Genomic DNA, 23,185 nt, shown 5'->3' on the forward strand with positions numbered 1-23,185 from the left:
CTTTTCCAGCCAAATCCCTTGTTAAGTACAGCAGCCTTGCCTGCTGTGCTGCTCTGTGCCATTGGGTCCTGCTCTCAGCAGGAGCCGAGAAGGTCCCTGCAGTGGGACAACTCCAGGGGACACATGCCCAGAAAGGCATGTTCTCCTGTGTCTGGCTGGCTTCCTGGGAGGTTGTCACCCAGCAGCTGTACAGTCACTGTCTCTGCACCAGCACTCTCCAAATAAGTTTCTGGTTGTGGTTTTTTTGCACAGAAAAGTTCCACTGACCCTCATGAAGCTGTGTTGGTTTACACTCATCAATGATGTAAATATGTAGACAAATGCTGCCCCCTGCACTTGATTTTGCCATTGATTCTGATAAAGATGGACCCTTTTCTTCCATCTTTACTAGGGAAATGATTATTTTGGAGTGAGTATATATATATATATACATACATACATATATATATAAAAATAAACACACATATTTGTTTTCTCCTCAGCGAGAAGTAATAAACTAAGTGAAGCCTGTTCCACCATAAAACTTTAGTAAAGCTGAAGAAAGACATTTCAAAAAGATATTTTAATTCATACCTTTAATTTGTCTATACATCTTAATCCATACATTTAATCCATGATTTAATACATACAGTGTTCTAAATCCAGCAATGAAAAAGCTTTGGATGAACACATATGTTTTTCTTTTTCTTTTAAAAAGCAAAATGGATAAAAAGCATCATGGATAACAATCTGATTATCATGAGCATTATTAACTCATGGAGATGATTTAGAGAGGGTTAATATTTTTTTTGTCTTTTACTGAAAAGTTTCTAACCACTCCATAAATCTGTGCTTATATTTAGCAGTTCTCTACCTCCACATGGTGTAATTTTGCTTGGATATCTCTGAACCACTTATAGGAAGGAGCCCACCCATTAACGATGATCAAAACAGTGAACTTACTACCTAAAAGCCAATGCTGTCTTGCAAGTCAGTGAAAGTTTGGACAGACTTTGTAATGCCATGGCAGATTAGCCTATGACAAGAAGATACAATACTGAGTAGCCCTCCTGGATGAAACTCAGAGTGCATTACTAGTCAAACCACACTCTGCAGAGTAGGAAAATCTATCATAGGCTTGTAGTCATCACACCAAAGAGGGGGAAAAAAATCCTCAAGGCATTCATTCTTACCCATTCAAGCAAATCATCATTTTTGTAATATCTAAAAGTAGAATAGAGATTTTGATATATAAATATTCAATGAGCTCACATCCTTATGCTAGAATTATGTCTCTGTGTCCCATTGGTATCCATTTTAGGTTGAGTCTCTTTCTGGAAGTGCCTGTCTCCATTGACTGTAGAGGGAGCAAATATGACTAACATCAGTAGTTGAATATATTTTGATAGCTCAGGTTAAATGATGTAATTCACACCTTACCTGAACAGATCATGAAAATGAACAGCTGTGGTATTCCACAAGCAGTGAGATACAGCCTGGCTTTATCTCTGCTGTGGTCGATGGTACTCAGCTGAGATTGGATCATGCAGCAACATTTTTTCTTGCACTGTTTCACTCTGAAGTGCTTTTAGCAGGGAAATAAGTCTGACAATACTAATAGGGTATGAGAGCATCTGTTTGAAAAATTACATTTTTCCAGATACTCCTTTATCTCACTTAAGACAAGTATTTGGAATATTACCTACACTGTGGATATCAGGTCAGGGGGAGGGGGAGAGGAATGACTAATGCCACCCTGAAACCAATTTAGTCTAATGAAATCTTAATGAAATTCTCCTTCAACTAGCACTTTATGTAGACTGCTCGGCCCTGCTTACTGATGGCAAGTCCCAACCTCTATGCATGAACCAATGCTCTACTTCAGGAGATTTCTGTCGGTCAGCATTCAGCTTCTCAAAAGCATGTAGCATTTAGCTCTCCCTGGGATAAACAGAGATGCTCTAGAATTGAGAGCTGTGAGCCCTTCCTTTATACTGAACATTACATTTACTCTCCTTTTATCTTTATTCTTTTTTTCTAATACCAAAAAGAAGAAGGAGGAAATGAATTTATGTAAAATGTTTTGATGCAGAGATTAGCCTAATCAAGAAATCCAGAAGAAAGTGCAAAAGAGTGCATGTTAAACAGCTTTGTCTCATTTAGCAAGGGCTCTGCAGAAAATATATGTGAGTATTAAGAAAAGCAAGATACTTACTGTCTTTTGAAAGAAGTCTGAAGTTTACAATGAAAATACCTCAGAAATACCCTTTTAAAACAGCTGCTTGTAAGTACATGACTATAGATACTGAGGTATTGTCTGTGCCCAGTATAAAATCCTAGCATAAGCAGAGTGAAACTTTGATCACATTGGAACCTAAAAGGGATTAAAATATTTTCCCTCATTGAAAATACTTTGATGCTGTATTCCTAAAGCTACTAAGCTTCAAGAAATGCATTTAAAAAATCTTGAAATAATTTCTGGTACTGTGAAGACATGGGACAGGTATCTCATAATAACTTGGGGCAACGGCATTGCAGTTCTTGGGCGAGGAGTAGAAAAAACAACACAAGAAGAGGGGAAGATTGATATAGAATGATCTTAATCTCAGTGTTTTCTGCCAGAATGACTGCAATCATTATCATCTCGCAATCTGAAAGATGGCAGGAAAAACTTATGTGACTGAACGGAAAATGTGAAAACCTTTTAGTCTGCCAGGGCTATAATCATAATGAAAAATGACACCTGAACTTTATCATGACAGTGAGTGGGAGTCACATAATAAGACACTATTTACCCTAAGACGCATGGTATGGGGCTTCTCCTTTTTCATCTGATAGAGTATAAACTGAATAAAAACATGCCATTGATTTGTAAGGCTGTTCCCTGCAAAATGGATATCTTGCTTTGTTGTGTTTTCACACTTGGATACAGGTTCTCCTTGATTATCTGACAGAAACAGCCCTCATGTTTAATCTGTGGACAGGGGAAAATAAATATTTTCATTTCTGAATGCAGCTATATTTTCAAGAGGGAACAATAATGGTTAGGCATTTATTCTTTGAATTTAATCACTTGGAGAAGTGTTCCAGTTTTCAAATAAAATGAGCACTTAGTTCCCAGTGAGTTCAGTGGTATTTTCAGTTCCCAGCAACTTTGAAAATACCCTGTACTGATAATGAAACACTCTAGTAATTTTTTGTTTTGTATCAAACAGTGACATCTTGAAATCCAGGCAGAGTTATGAGGTTAGGGCTTGTGAAAAATTAAACCAGTGCAAGACTCCCCACTTCCTACCATTTTGAGTAAGTTAATGTATAATACAGAAATAACAGCTGTTTTGGCTGCAGAGTAATGACTAAAAGTGTCAAGCAATGAGTCTAGCTCACTTGTCAATGAAAATGAACAAGATGAAGTCAAAATTGTTGATCTCACATCTGATCTGATCTCACATCAGTAAGTACATTTTTCTGAAGAAAATATTTAGATTTTAGCCTGCTCCATTAATATTTCTGTCCACTTTTGAGAAAAAGGCTGACAATCAGAGAGGATATTTGATGCTCACGTTTTCTAGATACTAGCATGGCTTACCTGAGAAGACCAGTGGAACTGGTCACCAGCGTAAGAGACAAAATCAGTGTTGCATGCTCTCACTGAGGTTGATTTTATTCTAGAAAGTAAAATATCAGTGTCAAGCAGAGTTTCCAGCTGAGGCTCAAAGGTAATGCCAGGTTATGTCCTCCTAGTCACGTGGGATCAAAGACATGATTGACTATATGTGCTATGTCTTGGTAAGGAAGTGCTGCTCTAGCCACAGCTAGAGGACGACATACCTGCTACTATTAATATGGAGAACCTGGGACCAGAGATGAGCTTGGGAAGTCTCTGTGCTTAGTATACTTAATTGTTTGTATCACAATAGTTTATAGTTTTATAGTCTGGGATCCCAGTGTTCTAGGCATTGTGCAAACACAGAATAACAAGATGATCTCTGGCAAATTTACAATCTAGCTGATTGCAAAGCCACTTGGACAATGGGTGGACAGATGCCATCAGCTGAAGAGGCAGTGAAAGTTCCTGCCAATTCCTCAAAGTGCTTCAGTCTGCCAACATGTGTCACCTCCGTTTCACACTGGCTGAGCTTAAGCCAGCTGGCTTTCCTCCAGGTCCCTTTTTGCATCAGGTATTTAGACAGAGGAGAATGCGTTCCTCTGGGCTCAGTGAAGAGATATAGAACGAATATTCTTGTTCACAAAGATGACAGTGTATACAAGACTATCTCAATGGTTTTCAAATGCATGTTATTCCTTGGGTTCAATACAACTTGTAGGCCTCCACAACTGAAAGCCCTCAAGGAGGAAATGAAATTACTCCATACAAACATCTGGGAATTCTTTCAAAGGATTCAGAATGCTTCACAAGATTCAGAAATTTGCTTCTCTATAGCTCAGCAGGAGTGCTACCGTTCATGGATTCCTGATGTTAGCATATGGCAAAAATCCATGAATAATTTTGGGAAATAAATTATTCACAAATTTTGCCCTTTACGCTTGTGAATTTGTTTGCTATCTAGAAATAGGCAAAGCCTCTTGCTCTGTAAGTCATCCACAAGCAATTCATTGTAAATATTCCTAAAATACAATTGATGACCTGCTGAGATCCTGCAAATACTTACCCACATTCTTCTTGTGATTAGTCCCATTAAAATCAAAGGAACCTTTACATGTGGTTGTAAAGTTAAGCCCAGGCATAAGTGTTTGTAGGACGAAGGTTTAGGTTGGTTCCATAACCCTTGATATTCTATGTGCTATGTAGTCTCTGATTGCTAAATGAGATGCAGGCACTCAGAACCTGTGGAAAGTCAGGGTTTTGCAGTCCCAGGGTACTACTCCTATTCCCTAACTGAAGAGTTACAGAATCCATCCTTACGACTCTGAATTTTGGGTTCTTTGAATGCATAATCCAGATTTACTGGTAGTGATCCAACTTGAAATTAGCTTTGGAACACAATTAAATGCAAAGCAAAGGTTATTGAATCAAATCCATTTAAGAATCAGAGTGAATATTCATCGGCTTTTTTTATGACTTATTCATCACTACAGACCCTTCAGTGCTGTGAACTTTATAATGGGGAAAACTACCGATAAGCAAAGAGTTCCTAGGTTTTGTAGCCACCCACAGTTACAACAGAAAATGTTTACTAGAGCTGGGCAGATTTGTTCACAGAAAATAAACCTGGAGTTTGAAAAATTTAGCTAGCGCTCTGAAGAGAAAAGCAAAATGTACGCATAGCTATTGACTGGCCTATTCAACTGTGTAGTTAGCGGTATTATACGTACTATATATCTGGTGGTGAAAAGAATATACTGCATTTTGGATTTAACACATAAATTGCATTTGGCACTCAGTTCTACAATCTCACTTGCCATTATTCCTATGTGTCTCTCATTTTCAACATTTCAAGCAGGAAGGCATCATAAAAAGCTCCATTAGTTGTGTATGTATGTGTATCTGTGTGCATCTAAATAATCACCAGTGACTAAAAAGAGTTACTCCTTCATGTATGCTGGAGATTTCCATCCCCTTAATTTCAGTTCAGAGAAGTAATATTTAAATGGTCATGAAACAAGATCTCTGTAGCACTGAAAAGAGAAGATTCCTGGTTTTCCGTTAAGGTATGTAGCACGTATTTCCACCCTTGGAAATTTTTCAATATATCTGGTACTTGATCCATTAGGCTTTGAATGCAGAAAGTCAATTTTAAGTTATTTAGGGAAGTATTTTACTAGTTAGAATTTTTATCTCCGTCTGAGATCTGTATAGCTGAATTCACAGTATCAAAGAAAGAGCTGGAAGGATACAAAAAATATTCCTAATAACATGTTTTTAAACTCTCTAAAATATTTATACAAGAGAGCTTTGGATTCTTTTTTCCCCAAATAACAAGTGCTTGTACAGGGTTTGTGAAGGTGCATTGGGGTGTAGTTTCTACTGGTGTTTGTTTGGGGTGATGTGCGCTTGTAATTTCACCACGCAGGAATAATGTGTTTCTGATTTATGCAGATTAAAAGCTTTTATATGATAGCTTACATAGCCCTAAATTTAAATATGTGTTTATACTAACGTGCACATGTGTACACATAGAGAGCCTCTTATGCCTCTCAACTCACCCTCCTATGAAAGGGTCTTAAACAGGTTCTGCTTATGAATATATTGAAGCCAGCTCAATACAGAGTTTTCTCATGTATTGAACTGACCTGAACCCATTCTGTGAGCTGTATCCGGTTTCTGCTGTTTGTAATGAACTATTGTGACACACTGTAGAGAAACAAATTACAGTTTTCCTTAGCCTCACTCAAGTTGACTGTACTATTCAAATTTAAGAAAACAGTGGTTTTGCTATCAGAATTTTAGAATTTGTTAAGTGTCATTTTATTAAGAATAAGAAAAATAAGTAAATACATGTTATGTCAATACTTCCTCTAACATTAGTTGATATCATTCAGATGATTATAAAGATAACTGCTTGAAAGTAGCTTTGTAATAGTAATAGTTTATTGGTATGCTCTGCAGTTACTTGCTCTAAAGAAGATTTTTATTTTATTTAATCTGTAAAGCTACGGTTCAAATTCTGCTTCTAATTCATTGCTTTGAACTGAAAATAATCTCACTGTAACCAGTTCTGTTAGGGTTAAAAGTGGTACAAATGACACTGATAGCCAGGACAGTATACCTACCAATCCCTACAAAGAGCTCAGTATAAAGTAGAGAACTCTGATATTTTCATTAGTATTTTTATTGCTTTTTATTTCACAGAAGGGAAGAAATAAATGAGGTTCAGTAGCAAGGGTTGTTAGAAGATTTCAAGAAGTGTCATTGTTACAATCCAGGTATCTCTCACAAATACTAACTTTTCCTGGAGAGTGATGCTGGGACTGGAGTGTAGATGTCATGTCTCCTGCTCTCCAAACATCTGAGCGGAGGTTCGTTCCTCTGCTTCTGCTCTCCTGCTCCAGAGCAAGGCAGCTCAGACTGGAGGGACTCTGGAGGGGCTGCGGGAGGTGAGGTTGGGGTGACACCAGCTGTGTGCGCCCCTGTGCTGAGATGAGTTGGGACAATGAACTTCCACATGCGGCAGAGGCCAGCTTGCCCAGGCATGAGTCTGGGCTGGGGGCGAGGTGTGATGAATGAGCTCTTTGTATCTTTTCCTGTCAATGAGACCTAGCAGGGGTTTTGAACTATTCCCCTGCCAGAAGTGGGAAGACCCGCTCTGGCCAGCCCACCTTTCCTGTAGGCACATGTATGTGCCTGCATTGTTTGCCTGGAGGTTGTTGTGTGACACGTTCCTCCAGGGGAGAAGAGTTACTCTATGCTGTGTCGGTGAGCTCAACAACCTCAGGAGATGTCAGGTTCACTGCACATACGATGTGACTCCTTGAGCATATCCACTCTCCATTTATCAATGTTTTCATGCATCTTAAAGCTACTGAGTGGTAGGATACCGTGTGCAGCACTAGAAATGGCCACATTTTTCATCCCTTTGTATCTGCTCTGAGAACTGATCTCTGTGAACAAACTGGAGTTTACTTAAGCATGAGAGAAAATTTAACTTTCCAGCCCTTACAACTGTGTCTCAACATCTTTTCTTTTAGAAAAGCAAGAAGAATGCTTCTGAAAAAATATGATTGATGCATCTTATGCTGTATATATTTCAAAGGACTACTTTCTGTATACAGTATGAGGTTTTTTGCCCTGGCCAGCCAGGACACTTAGTTAATTAAGAACTTTTGGTAAATATCTCTCTTCCTCCTTAATTGTTTAGTGGAATCCAAGTTTTCCTATCTGCTTGTGCAAAGCATACTTCAGCGTAATTAGAACACCAGCTGGGCTGTAGAGGCTGGGATTATCTAAACTACGTAAACAGCACCTACGGAGAGTTCATGCTCTAGACGTCATTGACATTGCCATATCAGTTTGAACCAAAGTCATGGATAAAAATAATTAATATTAGATATACAATCCCAATGTCAGATTTTGAAAGGAAGTATGTTTCCCTGACTGAACTTAGTCTGGTTCTTACTGAATCAAAGGAAGCTAGTCTCTCTTATAAAAACAATTACTTTTTTTCCTGAATTACTTTAATTTTTACTATTTTTTTCATTAAACTCCAATGCTTTCCTATTGCAAGCTGAGCTAAGTTTATTTTTTTCAAACACTAAAATGCTAATTTGTTATGAGCTGTTTGAAATCATGTTCTGTGTTTTGACTGTCTGCTTTCTTTGACACAATGCTGATTTCATCCTTTGTCTGCTGTGTTTCTTTTTGCCTTGTTCTTGATTAAAAAAATCAAGGCAAACAGAGCCACAACATCTGTGTCTCACATGTTTACAAGCCCATTTCATTAATTCGATGAGCTGTGCAGGATTTATACATAACATTTTGTTCACTAGATGTGTTTGTCAGTGGGAAAAGTTTAATCCAATAGGGATTACAAGAAATCGCTCATTTGAAGTTCTTACAAAAAATCGATTTCTTAAGACAGGTATTTTGACCCCTGTATTAACAGGATGCAGAATTCTCTTGGAGCCAAGCTCATGGTTCAAGGCATGCATCACACAACCTTATTGCAAACTTGGCAACTGAATCAAGGAAAGAGATTAATGTGCAGTGCAGTGGCTGGACATGTAAGGTCCAGGAATCAGGCTTTAATTTACAGCTCCCTGTACGGCTTGGTAAAAAAGAAGGCGCACTGCTGTGGTGCTGGCATTTCCGATGTTTAGAAAAACAGGGCTTGCTGTTCATCGTGAGTTGTTTTTACTTTTGAAGTTCATTAATTTCCCTGACATAGGCAGGTGGCTTGGTGAAACTAGGGTTGTTTGGGAAAGCAGGACTCTTCTGGGAGAGTAAAAACTGTATGGTTTATTCTACAGTGAAACCTTGTTTTGTCAAATTCCTCAGCTGCTTGAGCTTTAAGCTTGGAGACCTTGCTAAGCGTTTGGGTGAATGCTTTGTTGTTGCTAGCTTTCGTTCATATCTGGCTGTGGGGTATCTTGTGGGCAGGCTTCACTTGATAAGTCGCTTCGTGTGGAAGGCTGGGGGGGAAGGAGGAATGTGAACACATACACACTTCTCTGATTCTTTACTATCCACCCAAGGAAAGTCGCCCTGGAAGCAAGTCAGAAAACTCTGGTTTATGTTAGAGGAGAGGCATGCATTTCTTATCATAGAACTATTACCTGAATGAGTCTATTAAACATGGACTCCTTGTTCCACAATAAAACCTGGTCTTTTGGAAGGAGGGTGAAAAAAACCCCCACATTAGACCCACTGAATCTTACTCTAACTGTAATGTTATGCCATTTTCTTAATTCGGGAAGACATGGCTGAAATACAGAAAGTGAGCTCATTGTGGGGTATAGTGAATGTCTTGATGCTGAAGTTTTCCCTCCTTCCACAATGAATTTCAGAAATCGCTCAACTGTGCAGAAAGAGAAGGGTACCTTGTATGCCTTGTATCTCAGATGGCACTCCTAAGTGGGCCCGTTTTCAGTCCTAATACTGAGGAATACATTTATTTTTTGAAGTATTTATTTACAAATGTATTTTATATTAAAGTAAGGATTCATACCCTGTGCATAGGCTCAAGTCAAGTTTCCCCTAACAGGTTTGTTTTCTCTCTCATTTGTTTGGCTTCAGCACTTTCCTTTAGTAACATTTGTAATTTGGAGGCAAGTAGGAATTAATTGGGTTAATTTGCTTGTAACCAAACCAAAATTTGAACTCCTTTCTTCAGCAGCAGAAGATTCATTCCCCAACCCCTCTACCCTCCCCGCCCCCCGTTGCCTTCTTTGTGTTTTATCTCTGTTTACAGATAAAGCAGAATTCTGTAACAGAGGACAGATAAAGTGAGGACATTCTATACTCATTATATTTTCAGTAGGGACTACAGATAAATGCCTGTCATAAAAGAAGAGCAATTTATTCTTAAAATGTACTTTGATAGCTAGGCAGTTATATTCTTTTGCAGTGTTTCCTGGTAATCATTTCAAAACACATCAGTGGCATTAATGGAATCTCTCAAATATTGAGAGATGAAAAGTGATCCTTTTCATGCAGAAAAAACAGAAAACAGAAAAACTAAAGGTCACTAAAAAATTATTGTAAAACTTGAATTTGGAACTCCCATCCTCTTCCTTCGTCTTGATAGATGTTTCTATCTTCATACATCCATGAAATTCATATATCATATTGATTCTGCTCCAGCAGATCACAGGCATGAGAACAACCCAAGATACACTTAATATTACAGACAATCCTGGCTGCTTTACTAAGTCATGTCATTAAGCATAAAGTTTTGTGATGTTTTCAAAGGTACTGCGTGAGAACCACAAGTTCCCTCTCCATTTAAAATTTAGACAATTGAATGAAACCTTTTTCGTAAAAAGAAAAAAGGCGACTGAAATGAAGATTGTACTCTGTGCTGTGAATAGAAATATAACTATCACATTGAGATAGAACCACTGAAGTACCCTATGCTTTTTGTTGCCCCTATGAATGATCTTTCCTTTTTTTTTTGCTCTTTCCCATGATGTCTGAATGTTTGATTCCCTCCAGTTCCCCTATTTTTTCCACTGTGCTCTAAATTCAACTTTATCCCACTGGAAGTTGTATTGTCTACCCTCTTTATGTCTCCTAAGTGAAACATTTATCTTGAATAATAGACAAGTTAAATACTCAATTTTAAATAGAATGCATTTAAAGTTAGAAAATAAAATCCAACAGACTTAATGAGTTCCTATATCAAACAACAGGCTTCTCTTGTGTATAAGCACTGCTGAAAAAAAAACTAAACAGTGGCTTATAGTACGGCAGAATGATAAAGTGCTGCTTAAGCATCAGTTCCCACAACTCTGTTGTTTGGTAAGGCAGAAAGCCTTGAGTCCAAAACATGCAAGGCAAAAAACTTATTTACTGAGAATTTGACTCTTCAGTGTGCAAAGTGCAGTGGCCTTGATCCAGCAAAGCACTGAAGCCCATGTTTTTCTTTAAGCTCATGAATTCATTTCACCTAGTGAGAGCCCACTGTTTGTTGACCTACTTGCCAGGCTTGGAAGATGTTGGTTGCATTTCTCCACACCATGCAGGATTAAGCCCTAACTTAAAGAACATGCTGTCCAGTCTGATGCTAATGTTATTTTTCTGAAGAAAATATTTTCGTGTAGCAATAGAATTGGTTTCTGACACTCTCTTTGTTCTGAAGAGTTTGCTCACAACAAAAGGAACCCTTCTGTGGACGCACAATAGCTCGATGATTAGAGCTCTCAGCTGAAGAGGAAAGGACCTAGGTTCAAATCCCTGATCCAAACCAGACAGAGCAGGGAATTGAACCTGACTCTCTAGTGTCAGAGATTAGGGTACTCTGCTGGGATAACAGCAAGCCAGGTTTCAACTCCCTGCTCTGTCTGGTTTGGATCAAGGAATTGAACCTCAGTCTCCCCCATCTCAGCTGCGTGCCCTCATCACCAAGCTATTTGGCCAAGATGGGATGGGGTGTTTTGTTCTTAAAAAAAAAAAAAAAAAAAAGAGAGGAAAAAAAGCTCATTCTGCACCAGAGTAAAATCTAAATTACCCAATCCTGACACTTTCCACATGATGGAACTGTTGCTTCCTGGCCAGGCCTAAAGAGAGCTACTTCGTGGTCACATACCAAGAGCACCAGAAGCAATAGGAAGATATAAAACCCCTCTGTCTCTGCAAATGCAGCTAAAGATGCAACGAGATTCAGCCATGTTATCCACATGGCTTTGGCAGAAGCAGAGAAAACAAAACCACCAGAAGCCTACTCATGTGAACGCCAGAGCTATCTCAGTGAACTACAGTTTTGATTGGAGTGGAATGGGGGAAGAAGATTAATATTCTGTCAGTGTCAGTGCTGTCGGAGGTGTCTGTGTCAGAGCACAGGCTGTCCCTGTAGTTCACTTGAAACTTCAAGCAGCTTTTTTCCTCACTGGTTTCCATGCCTCTCTTCTCTCCTTTGGCTTTCTACCTGGTTCTCTCTAATTTCCATGCTTGTCTCCTCCTTTCACTACCCTTACTGTATATTCATGTCTTTCTGCTTCCCACAGAGAAATTTTTCTGGCTTAAGCTTTGGGCTTTGTGATGGCACACATAGTTGAACCCTGGTGCAAAACCCTCTGTGAATGTGCTTATATCAGTTGACAGAAATGGATGGGTTTTAACTGTTTATCCTGTCCTTGTAATCAATACACGCATACTGAATTTCTCAATCTAATCCCAGGCATTTTTAAAGGTTTAAGGATTTTTTTTTCTCATTACCTTCACTTCTGCCTTCTGATTTTAACCAGCAGTAGACCATCTATTGATTTTTGACAATCTAGCATTTGAACCCTTTTATAGCCATCTGCAGAGGGCTTAGTTTACTCTAGTCATATAAAGTTCGTGGACTGAAAGTCTGTGTCTGTTGGAATTTGCAGTGTTGGGTATCTCCAAGTATGGAGCGTGGACCTCTAATGTTGAATAAGAGTGCTTTACATTCATTCACTTGAGATGGAAAATGACTGTTGTTTACTAAATCAACATTAGAGTATGCATATTTATACCAAAGAAGTATTCACAGGAGAGTTAGAATGGAAATGTGGGGTGTATGAATTATAATCAGAGCCATTATTTCAGTTCCATTCACCAGCAGGCAAGCACTTACTGTTGCAAAATGCATGGCTGGAAATCAGGTTATTATACATGCACAAGAGGGACTCAGTTTTGCTGGTATGAGCATTTGGGATGCTACTGTTATACATTCAGATTGTATTTTTCCCTATTCCCTGCAATGCTCAGAGCACAAAGATATAATGTGATGTCTTGTTTCCATATCTCTCCATTTATGCAGCAACAGACAGCAAGATGCATGAGAAACCCCTTCATGTGTTGCTGTTGCTGTGTTATCAACAAAGGAGATTTCATGGCCTGCTTCAGAAATAGGACACACACTCCTATAATTGTGTACCCATGCTCAGTCTTGCAGCAGTCCATGTCGTATCAGCCTGTGTATAAAATAGGGTCATGTTTTTTTGCAGACCAAGCCTGACTGCTGGAGGGCTGTGATAGGGTATTTCTCTATCTCTTTGTTTCCTCTCGAGTCCCATGGTGAGTAAGCCTGAGATGGTTTTCACTTTTCAATAGCGTCTCTCCTCAGCCCTATCGGATATTACCTGTTAATACCAAGTGACTGACTCTGGGCAACCTGATTAGCCTTAAACCCCACAACCCCTGCTGAAGCTGACAGGGTGGCCTTCTGCACAAATATAAGGAAATCCAGGCCTTGGCATGGCTGCGGGATATTTCTAGCTGGGTTCCTGACCAAATGCAGGACGTGCAGCACACGAGGGAAACAGACCACGCTGTACAGTGAAACTAGCATACAGTGTAGTGGTCCAGTGAGGAAACCGTCCTCATAATCCATAATGGAGTGCTATCATGTAATTGGATCTCCATGCTGTAAAACGACCCAAGGCACTTTGTAATCAAACCACATGCTGTAAACTATTTTGCATGAAGTCAGCTGTATTGGCAGACACTTTAGAACCATAATTACATTCATCTCCATCTTTTAGTTACTCCATTGTGCTTCTGTCATTGCAGGATCTTTGCTACCAAGCGCTATGTGTTCATTTCCTCAGTGCTTACTGTAAATTGCAAATTAAGGGTGGCATGATTAACTCTGAATTGCCCTGCTTTTTGTGGGATGAAGTCAAGCTCATCATTACTTGAACATTAGTTTATTGTGGTTTAATGGGGTTTAATGAGTATTATATTTGGCTTGGGGGATCCATTCCAAGTAGAGGTCAATTTGCAAAGAAAGCTGGTTTGGAAACCTGCTGTAGCTACAGAGATCTCTCTCTGTCAACCCTGAAGAAGTGAGCTGGGTAATGGTGAATTAGGAGTGGACCTTCACTTTTAAATTAAATGAATAGTGTCTAATTATTAAGGCCTGAGCCTTCAGCCTGTCATAGTATGCCCACTTCCTTCAGCAGGAAAAAAAACATAATATCATACCTTGTAAAAGTTTCATACTGAGCAATTGTAAGGCTGTATTTATGCTTTTGTGTTAGTCATTTTACAGCTTTTTTATTTAGCAAAGGATGAGCCAGTGAGATTTAAAATGGTATTTGCAGAGGAAATCTGTCATGTTTAATGGAAAGTGTCCAGGAAGGTAACACAACTGCCAATCCCAAATTAAATACTACATAGAGAGAGAGATTTTTGTGATGCCAGGTTTCCAAGGACTGGTTCATTCCACAGTGTTCAAGTAATGCTTTAGTGGTTCTTGCTGACTCTTGTTTCACTTCAGTTACTTCCAGAATTTCCATTTTATAAACCTCTTTTAATCACTGCTGTAAAAACTCATTCTGAGTTAAAATTCAGTATATAGTTAATGTTTCAAGAAATAGCCATGCCTGCCTCCCCTTATTCCCAGCTCCCCTCTGTGTTGAAAATGCAATTTCTAAATCTTTCATTTACCAGTTATGGGAGGGAGGGAGAAAAAATAATCAGATAACATTGATGAAAGTTTGTCTCCTAATTCAAATTCAGTACTTGTAGGTATTTTTATAAGCAAAATAAAGCATGGGGAAAGATTCTGATACTTCACCTGACTGCTTGCAATATAGCTAGATCTTCTGCCTCCTTTCTGTGCCTCCCTTCCCCATCTCCTTTTCCAGCTCATCCTACATCATCCAACAATCTGCTTTGTGCCCTTGTAGCAGTGACTGAGCTTCGTAATCAGTTCTGCCACTGCTTTCATTTCCAGCATAGAGAGACACCAATCTGTGGGACTCCCCATTTGTGTGCCACAGGTCAGCGTTGCTCTGTACCGTCTACATTTTAACAGTGTAAGAACCACAGACTGGCATGAAGGTTCTGCTCCTCTCTCTGAAAACCTGGTACCACTCTGTGGGCAGGGACTCTTCGAAAATAGCTCTTACATAAATGTGTGCTGCTAGGCTGACAGTTGCTAACTCAGCTCTGAATTTCCTTCATCTTTTTGCTTTAATGACAATTGGTTCCTAGTATCTGAATAGAGAGCTTTTTTTGTGGCTTTAGTTGAGAGTGGATGCTTTTGGAATTTTCAGCTGATGCCTCCAATGGTAAAAGTCTCAGTAAGGGATATCCAGAAAGGTTAAAATCAACATCAGTTTGTAGAAAGGACTGTTTTTCATGCATGTTTCCAAGGAGCAGGCTGCTTACATTAATTAAGAAATGTAAAAAACATCCCCACTAGGCAAGTCCCCATAGTTCAATTTTTTCCAGCAGGAGACCAGAATTACGCACCTTATTTCTGAGGTCACTTCCATAATTGCAACAACATACATTTTTTGCAATAGCTTTTCCTTTTTAATGGATATTTAAATGGAGGTAATTAAATATGGTTATTTCATATCCATCTCCTGAGAGGAAACATAACAGCATGATGAAAATACAAGTGAATTGGAAGTAATAAATGTCTACTAAAAAGGACTGCATTTTGACTCCCTAAGTAATATTGGTTGTTAATTGTTAAGACTCTCAGAGTGATAATGTGGAGATTCAGATGCCTGCCATACTATACAAAACTGGATTCCAAAATATTTCAATTTAATAAGCTGTTGTTGATAATGTTACTGCAGTCAGAAGTACCAGCTGTATATCTCAGGGACAGGCAGTCATGAAATATGGTTTGTAAAGGAGAAGTATAACCTTTTGAAAGTCAGATTCAGTTGCTTTTCTCTTCTGGACTTTTTTTGGGCCCCTTTCTAATCCTGAAACTCTTCTCTCTGTGTCCTAATCAGTGGGCTGATGTACTTGTGTCACTGTGCCAACACTTCAGACAAATACGTTGTGTTTCTTAGACTGGAGCTGGACCCACATGGCTATATTGCAGATCATGTTAAATGTAAGGCGCCAAGCCTCTAAAGGTTAGGAGTTTGCATTAGCACAGGCTGAACCTAAATGCTCAGAATTTCAGATTTTTCTCAACATACTGAAATGTTTTTGGCCTCCAAAACTGGGGTGCATATTGTGTAGGCAATGACTACCTAATAAAAACATCAGCTGCCTTGTGTCCAGTTAGGCATCAAAGGAGCAAGACCTCCTTATCATCTGAGTTTTCAGACCTTTTTCCTGTTCCTGGTCAAAACTAGAAAGGTAAGAGTCCACAAGAGAATGTTTTAAAAAGGCAAATAAGGTCCCCAGACCTTCTCAAGTTCTGCTTTGAGTTTTGGATGGTATCTGAGAGGATTACAGAGTTCTAGGTGGTTCATCCCTGCCTGTTCTCACAGGGACATCTCTGAACTGTTAGCAGTGAGAAATTTGCTTCTCAAAACCCTTTCAAACTCTCATGGATGAAAAACCAAACTAAAAAGTAGTAATTGAAAGTTAGTCATTTCACATTGCCTGTGTTATGCTGTGATGTTCTGATTCTCCTTTTCTTGTTCAACAATATTACAAGAACTGAAATAAATGTAATGAAGTGCTTTTCCTATCAACAAATGCCCTAGCCTAACTTTGCCATGCAGTTGCCTGCAAAAACTGTTTATAAGATCATATATGTTTCTGCTATGAACATTATCCCGTCTTTCCACCACATTTACCCGAAGAATAACAGAGTAGTTTGAGCCTAAATGAACTTACAAAACAGATACATAAGGAATTCATCACAAGCAGTTTTACACCACTGGGAGTGTAAGGTAGCTGTCTGGGCTTCCTCAGTAGTTAATGGGGAAGAAGAGATAGATACATTTTAAGGGAGACCCTATTCCTATTCTAAGAAAAAGTCTAAGGTAGTTGGGATGAATGCCTTCTGAATGGGTTCCTTTATACTGAGCTTAAATGACTGTTATGGGTGAGACATTTCAGCAGGCTCAGGTTCAACAAATCCCACTCAATGCACTTTGGTATGATATGAATGCCTGGGATTGAAGGGTAGGGCCTTGAAAGAGCATCCTTTGTTAACTCTTTTGTTTTTTCTCCGCTGAAATTAGAACAGAAAGATCATTTTATAATAGTAAGAAAAATAAAGTTAAATATATGCAGAGAACTGAAATCTGCTTCCTGCCCTTCTCCAGAAATAATACTTCTTCCCTGTAAGACGTAGAGTTCTGGGGCTACAAAGCAATGGATCTGTAGATCCCCTCCAGCTAACATCTGTTCTATTCTACTTTATTATTTCTGAAATTTGGGTAAACACAGATAAAAGAGAATTTGGCTGTGAGTTTTACTTAATTCTTTTGATTGGTAAGAATATTTGAGAGAAAAAAGAAAAGAAAAGAAAAATAAAAAGGGTAATACCTGAGGGATGTTAAAAAGGAGAGATGATAATGACCTCAACAACTCTAAGATAGAGACTAAGAGGTAGATAATTACTGTTTCTGACAGGTTACCAGGAGGTGCAGTGAGGGAAAAACTGCAATGAGGCATAAAACCACTGACTCTGTTGAGGCCATGATTTTTAGTCTCCAGCAGAGTTACAAATTTCAGTTCCCAGGCTCGTCTTTTGAAGGGCTTTTTTGCTGGAATGGGGCTCAGGAAGTCCTCCAAAAAATGAGGAGGGCTCTTAGCATATCTAGACAAACTTGTGATTTATATGGATCAACAGAAATAAAGTCATGAACTGTACATATATGTGTGTGTAGAATAAAAGTCCAAGAAAAAAATATTTCCCTTGTATTGTCTGCTCTCCGAGCATAACCAGTAACATTGACAAATTTTGTTAAATTCTTTTCTCCTGTATCCTTTTCTCCTGTATATTTCAGTGAAGTCAAAGCTGCAAAAGAAACATGAATAGCGGTGATCATTCTGATTTTTGGCAGACCAAAACTTATTTATAATCTTCAGAGATATTTCAGTAGTCATTGTATTTGGGTGCACTGCTAAGCCTGATATTCGTATTAACAAATAGGGAATAAAAAAGAAGCTTTGGATTTGCTAATTGGAAGTTGTCATGCCTTTAATTACTTGAGTGACTTGCAGGAAGATTAATGTAAACTCCCTTTTAAAGTGATTAATCTTGTCTATTGTATTCACATTTTTACAGAAATGAACAAAATACTTTTCTAACCGTGACTGCAGATGTGCTGTAAAAGATAATCTTCCAAGATTGACAGTAGTAGATTATTATCAACCAAGCAGGGAGCTCCAAGGCATTTGGGTGCATATTTTAGAAGGTTTATAGACAACTGCCCCACAGATTTAACTCCAAAAATCCATCCTCAGTACTAAAGGTAGATACATTTATAGAGAGACACGTGTACATATGAGATATATAATGTATAACGACTATTCTTTGATTACCTTTATATTGTAGCTGAAATGAGGTGTTTGTATATTCCTGTCATTTGCGGTATGTATTTGTTGGTCTAAGGTTTACTCTGGGTAAAACTATCCTTAAAGCAAACACTCAACTCTATGTTACATCTCTGAACCTGTAGGTTAACTCCATGTGGTTTCAACTTCAGCCCTTTAACAACAAATTATTATTTATGTAAGCTGTCAAATCCACACAGGACAAGCAGCTGCACAAGAAGAAACTGAAGCACATAAACCATAGTGAGAAGCATAAGGCTCCCATAAAAGACTAGTCTTTTCCTTTCTGTATTTAGTCCACTAAGAGTGAATTATTCATTACAATCAAGCTAAAGCTCCCCCAGCCTTGCCATTTCATCTGCAAGTTTGTTGAAAATTAAAGCTCAGCGTGAAGCCTCCAGAGAATTATTCTGAGTTAATAACACCTGCAAAGAACAGATATTTCACTGTGAGGTAAATTGCTGTGTGATTGCCCACACATCAGCAAAAATTATAATTGGGAGAAACTGAATATTTTCTCTGTATTTAACTGGTGAGGATTTTGTAGGGTGTCATTTTACGTTAAGTAGTAGAGTTACAATTTAGAATGTTTCACAGCAACCGATTGTGTTTGTTTTAACAGTGAGATTTCTTTTCTATGAGAAGATTTCTATTGCTGTCAGCTGCTATTGCAACTTTATGCAATAACATTTAGAAACCTTTCTTAATATTAGGGAAAATTGTCAGAGACAGGCTTTAAACTATGGAATTTTTTCCCCGTGATTTCTTGTGAATTTAGAAGTTGATACTTTCCCCTACCTAGCTGTATCTCATAAATGGCAAGCTAAGTCACGATTTTGATCTCTACATCTGTAGCATACGTACACGCAGCAGCAGCTCCCTGGACAGCAGTAGAAACTACCTAAAGCATACGTTTTTGTTTCTTCCAGATGTTTCAGGAATACACTCATAACTAACATGAAAAATTCAGGTGGAGCTCCTAAATCAGATTGGATATTAACATTATTATCTATCCAAAAAAGGACAGAGAAAGAAAAGAAGTCAAATTATCTTGTCTCCATATTGCGCTGCACTGTTATACGCTGAGGTATTATTGTCTGCATTCTCCACGGGCCCTGTATCAGTTCACAACTCATGTTTGGAGCGGGCTTCTGCCTGATGACAATAATACAACCCCAGCACGAAATGGATCAAGCTTGTATCATTCAAGATAGGTCTACATGGAGAGCCTCGGACAGACCTCTTTTTGCCTGTCCTTTGAAGAGAACCAGCGCTGGTCCACAGGCCAAGTATCATTGCTAGCAAGATGTAGTGCTGAGCTCAGTAGGTTGCTCAGAGACTTAGTTGCTTGATTCAGGCAGGTTGCCGTGCTAACACGGCTGGATGTGCCTTCTGCATGGGAATTGCTTGGGTTCTGCCTGCTCCTCTCCAGGCAAATGTGCTTTTGTGACTTATGTGGCTTCATTTAAATCACAATGCACAATTTACTTACACGGTCGCAGTGTCTGAGCCTTACTGCTCTTTGCTCTAGAGAATATACTTTTGAGTTATGCACTTAATGCTGCCAGGAACCTGTTGATATAGTCCTCTGTCCCTCCTTATTAATCCCTTGCCACCCTTCTCATTTCTGTGCTTTACAGAGAAAGCTCAAGTGCTTGTCTCACTGAACTCAAACTTAGGATTATAGTCATAGCTGTTGGGTTGGGTTTTTTTTTCTTTCTTTTTTCTTTTTTTTCCAGTTGTAACAGGAAAAAAACACTGGTTAAAGGCTAACAGAAGAGGAACATACCTAGGAGAGTGACATCGGGTTTTAGATGTGTACTTTTAGTGCAGTGAAACTTGCTTCAGTGAATTCCTGTTATACACCTCTTTCAGTTACTGGAATAAAATGTCCCTGGTGCTGAAGGCAAACACGTAAGAGACAGGGAACTTGTAACTGCATGAATGTGTTAGACAATAATATGTAGTGGGTGCTGCTGCTATACATAATAGCTGAGCTATTCTTACTCCAACACAGCTAAGGGCTAATATAACACAGGTTCATTTCCTTGGATCAACATGGGATGTATTAAAAAATAATTTGCTGGGCAAGATGAGGCTTTTCAGGCTCAGATAATCCTACTGCCTACTCCAGAGGTCGCTGAGAAGTGTAATGAAATAACAAATCCCGACTGATTGACTAATCTTCCCTTTCCACAACACTTCAAAGCGTTTCCCTTTTTTATTTAAGAACAGAACTGCAAGTAAGTGGGCCTCCAGCACAGAACTGTCTGTGAAAGTCCTGCCATGGGCTCCAGCTTCAAGCTTGTCATCTCTATGTCACTGCTCGTGGATCATCCTAGAGTTTAACTCAGCTATTACAGGGCTAGGGGAAGACGTGGTGTTTGGCTGAGGGCTCTAGGGAAGAGGAGAGGAAGCAGGTGTATTGTATAAGCAAACCTCCATGTGTCAACATCCATGCGCTTGTCAGATGAATTTATCTGCTCCAGCTGCACTGCTCTAAAAGTGGATCTTTCAGTGTATATTTATCTGACGTATTATGTGTCTGAAAAGTCCTGTCAGTTTCTTTCAGAGAAGAACTTCGTGGCATAGGGAGTGTAATTATGAGGATGATCTAGCATCACCATAGGATCCCACAGAATTAACCAAAGTACCAACTAATAGCATCCGAATGGGCTGGGTGCCGTATAGTGGGAGTTAACCCCTGTCCAAGAGAAAAGTGAAAGAGGCAAGGAGTTGACTGTCATTTTACAGAGAGGAAAATGTGTGTTGAGAAAGCCAATGGCAGTTCAGATGAACAAAAGTGGAAATCTGAAAGAAGTGTTGTGCTATGGGCTTCTAGTCCATGTTTCTAATGGTCTGTGTGATGTACAAACTTCTGTTGTTTCAAAGCGGTTCTTTTCAAGATGTGACCCCCATCGAAAAAGTAACTTAAAGAAGTAAAAATAGTGGCCAAAATTGAAAGAAAGGGACCCAAGGTATGCAAACCAGATTCCCACTTGCTTGAGTTTAAAAGGATGTTTTTCTATTCCTGCTCTATGTTACAGCTATGTACCTGAATTTAGATGCTTGTCTTTGAATTATGTTATGAACTTGTCCACAATTTATGGGAATTTGCGTACAGGGAGTCACATCTATCTCTAAGTTTGAACTATTGTTGGAATGTAAATGTTGTAAAAAGACAAAACAAGAAAAGAAAAAAATCTGGTTTTCTAGGTTGTCCTGGGGCCAAGAAGAATGAGTTCCTGACTAGTGTTTTGGATGCATTGTCCACGGATATGGTGCATGCAGTCTCTGACCCATCATTGTCTTCTAGCCGGTGGGTTTCGGATCCTTTTTGTGTGCCTTTAAAATTCTGGCAGTGGTGAATGAATTGTTGAGGGCTTTGAGAAGTAATTCTTCTGCTGCCTTCGCAAAGGGTAAATTTCCAAGAACCTATCTAGGAGAGTTTACTTCAAAGTTACCACTACAGACTATGTCCACTAAACAAAGATGCACTTGATAGCTTAATTCTCAGCAGCAGCACAGCTTAGAGTTTATCTGTAGCTGCTGGTGCAACTGTGTCTCAGTCTTTGTTCTCCTCTCGGGCTTTACTCGAATGTGCGCTACCTTCCTGTTTCATATTTTGCCTAGTTGCTTATAAAGCAAACTAATGCTATCAACAGTCTCAGGTAGAATTAAAAATGCATAAATGCTGTCAAACTTTGGGTGTCTGCAGGTCAGGTGCTTGCCGTCTGAAGAGGAGGTGGCATTTATTGTTATAACTTACCCTGTAGTTCAGTACATTTAGGTATTTTATCTCTAAGAGCATCCATCATGGGTTGAAATTGGAGCCTAGGTGTTTGGCGATGCTGACTGTTGACCTACTTCAGTTGGGCATATTACGCATTTTAATGTGTCTGCCATCTATGAAACTGTCGTCTTCTCTTTTATTTCTCTCTTCACTTTTCTCTGTTTCAGGAAATGAAAGGGGAAAGCACTATTTTCTGAAGTATGGTGCTGACCTCAACACAGTTTCAGAGAGTTGACTAAGAGCAGATTCCAGCCCTTAGTGTAAAAGTTAGGATACAGTTGGCCAAAGTGAAAAAAGAGGAATTCACTACAAGAAGCTAGGGGCCAAAAGCAGGGAGGTTTATGTAACAAAGCATTGACAGTGATTTAACTATTCTGAAATAAAGGTATGAACTGAGGTTTATGTATCAGAATTAAGACTAAATTCCTGTTTTCTGTTTCAGGGTTTCAGAGCCTGATCCAAATCATACTCTGGAAGAGAGAGTGGTCCATTGGTATTTCAAACAGCTAGATAAAAATTCCAGTGGTGACATTGGCAAGAAAGAAATCAAGCCATTTAAGAGATTCCTAAGAAAGAAATCGAAACCCAAAAAATGTGTGAAGAAGTTTGTGGAATACTGTGATGTGAACAACGATAAGTCCTTATCAGTTCAAGAATTAATGGGCTGCTTGGGAGTAACAAAAGAAGAAGGTAAAGCAGAAACAAAGAAACGCCATAGTAAGAACCTTTTCTACCTTGTTCACTAGATTCTTCAAAGCTGATGAAGCCTGATATTTGTATATGCCAGAAGTATACAAAATAAAAGAATACACCTGTCTGTGGCTAATGCAGCTGTTGCTTAGGGCAGATGGCAGGAAAGCTGCTTCTGTGTAGGCAAATCATCACTTTGCTCCAACAGAATTAAAAACTTCCCGTTGATTCTGACCATTAAATGTATTAGAGTAGGAAACCTAAGAGGATACGATAACATTAACAGTCATCAAAAAGCCAGTATAATGTTATTACAGTACTATGTCCTGAATGAGTGGAAGTATCACACCTGTGCTTTTTGGATTCCT

At 38.9% G+C, this 23,185-nt stretch overlaps 1 protein-coding gene across 1 annotated transcript in view; it reads left to right on the forward strand.

The window, feature by feature from the left end:
- SMOC2 (SPARC related modular calcium binding 2) overlaps positions 1 to 23,185 on the forward strand; it is a gene marked incomplete at its 5' end in the record, with an annotated part of 101,707 nt that overhangs the window by 73,258 nt on the left and 5,264 nt on the right. Inside the window, 2 exons of the mRNA XM_009579672.1 lie at positions 21,551 to 21,653; positions 22,570 to 22,844. Coding sequence (XP_009577967.1) covers positions 21,551 to 21,653; positions 22,570 to 22,844 — 378 coding nt within the window. The remainder of the gene's footprint in view (positions 1 to 21,550; positions 21,654 to 22,569; positions 22,845 to 23,185) is intronic.

The sequence above is a fragment of the Fulmarus glacialis genome, unplaced genomic scaffold, assembly GCF_000690835.1.
Source record: "Fulmarus glacialis isolate BGI_N327 unplaced genomic scaffold, ASM69083v1 scaffold7806, whole genome shotgun sequence".
Classification (NCBI taxonomy): domain Eukaryota; kingdom Metazoa; phylum Chordata; class Aves; order Procellariiformes; family Procellariidae; genus Fulmarus; species Fulmarus glacialis.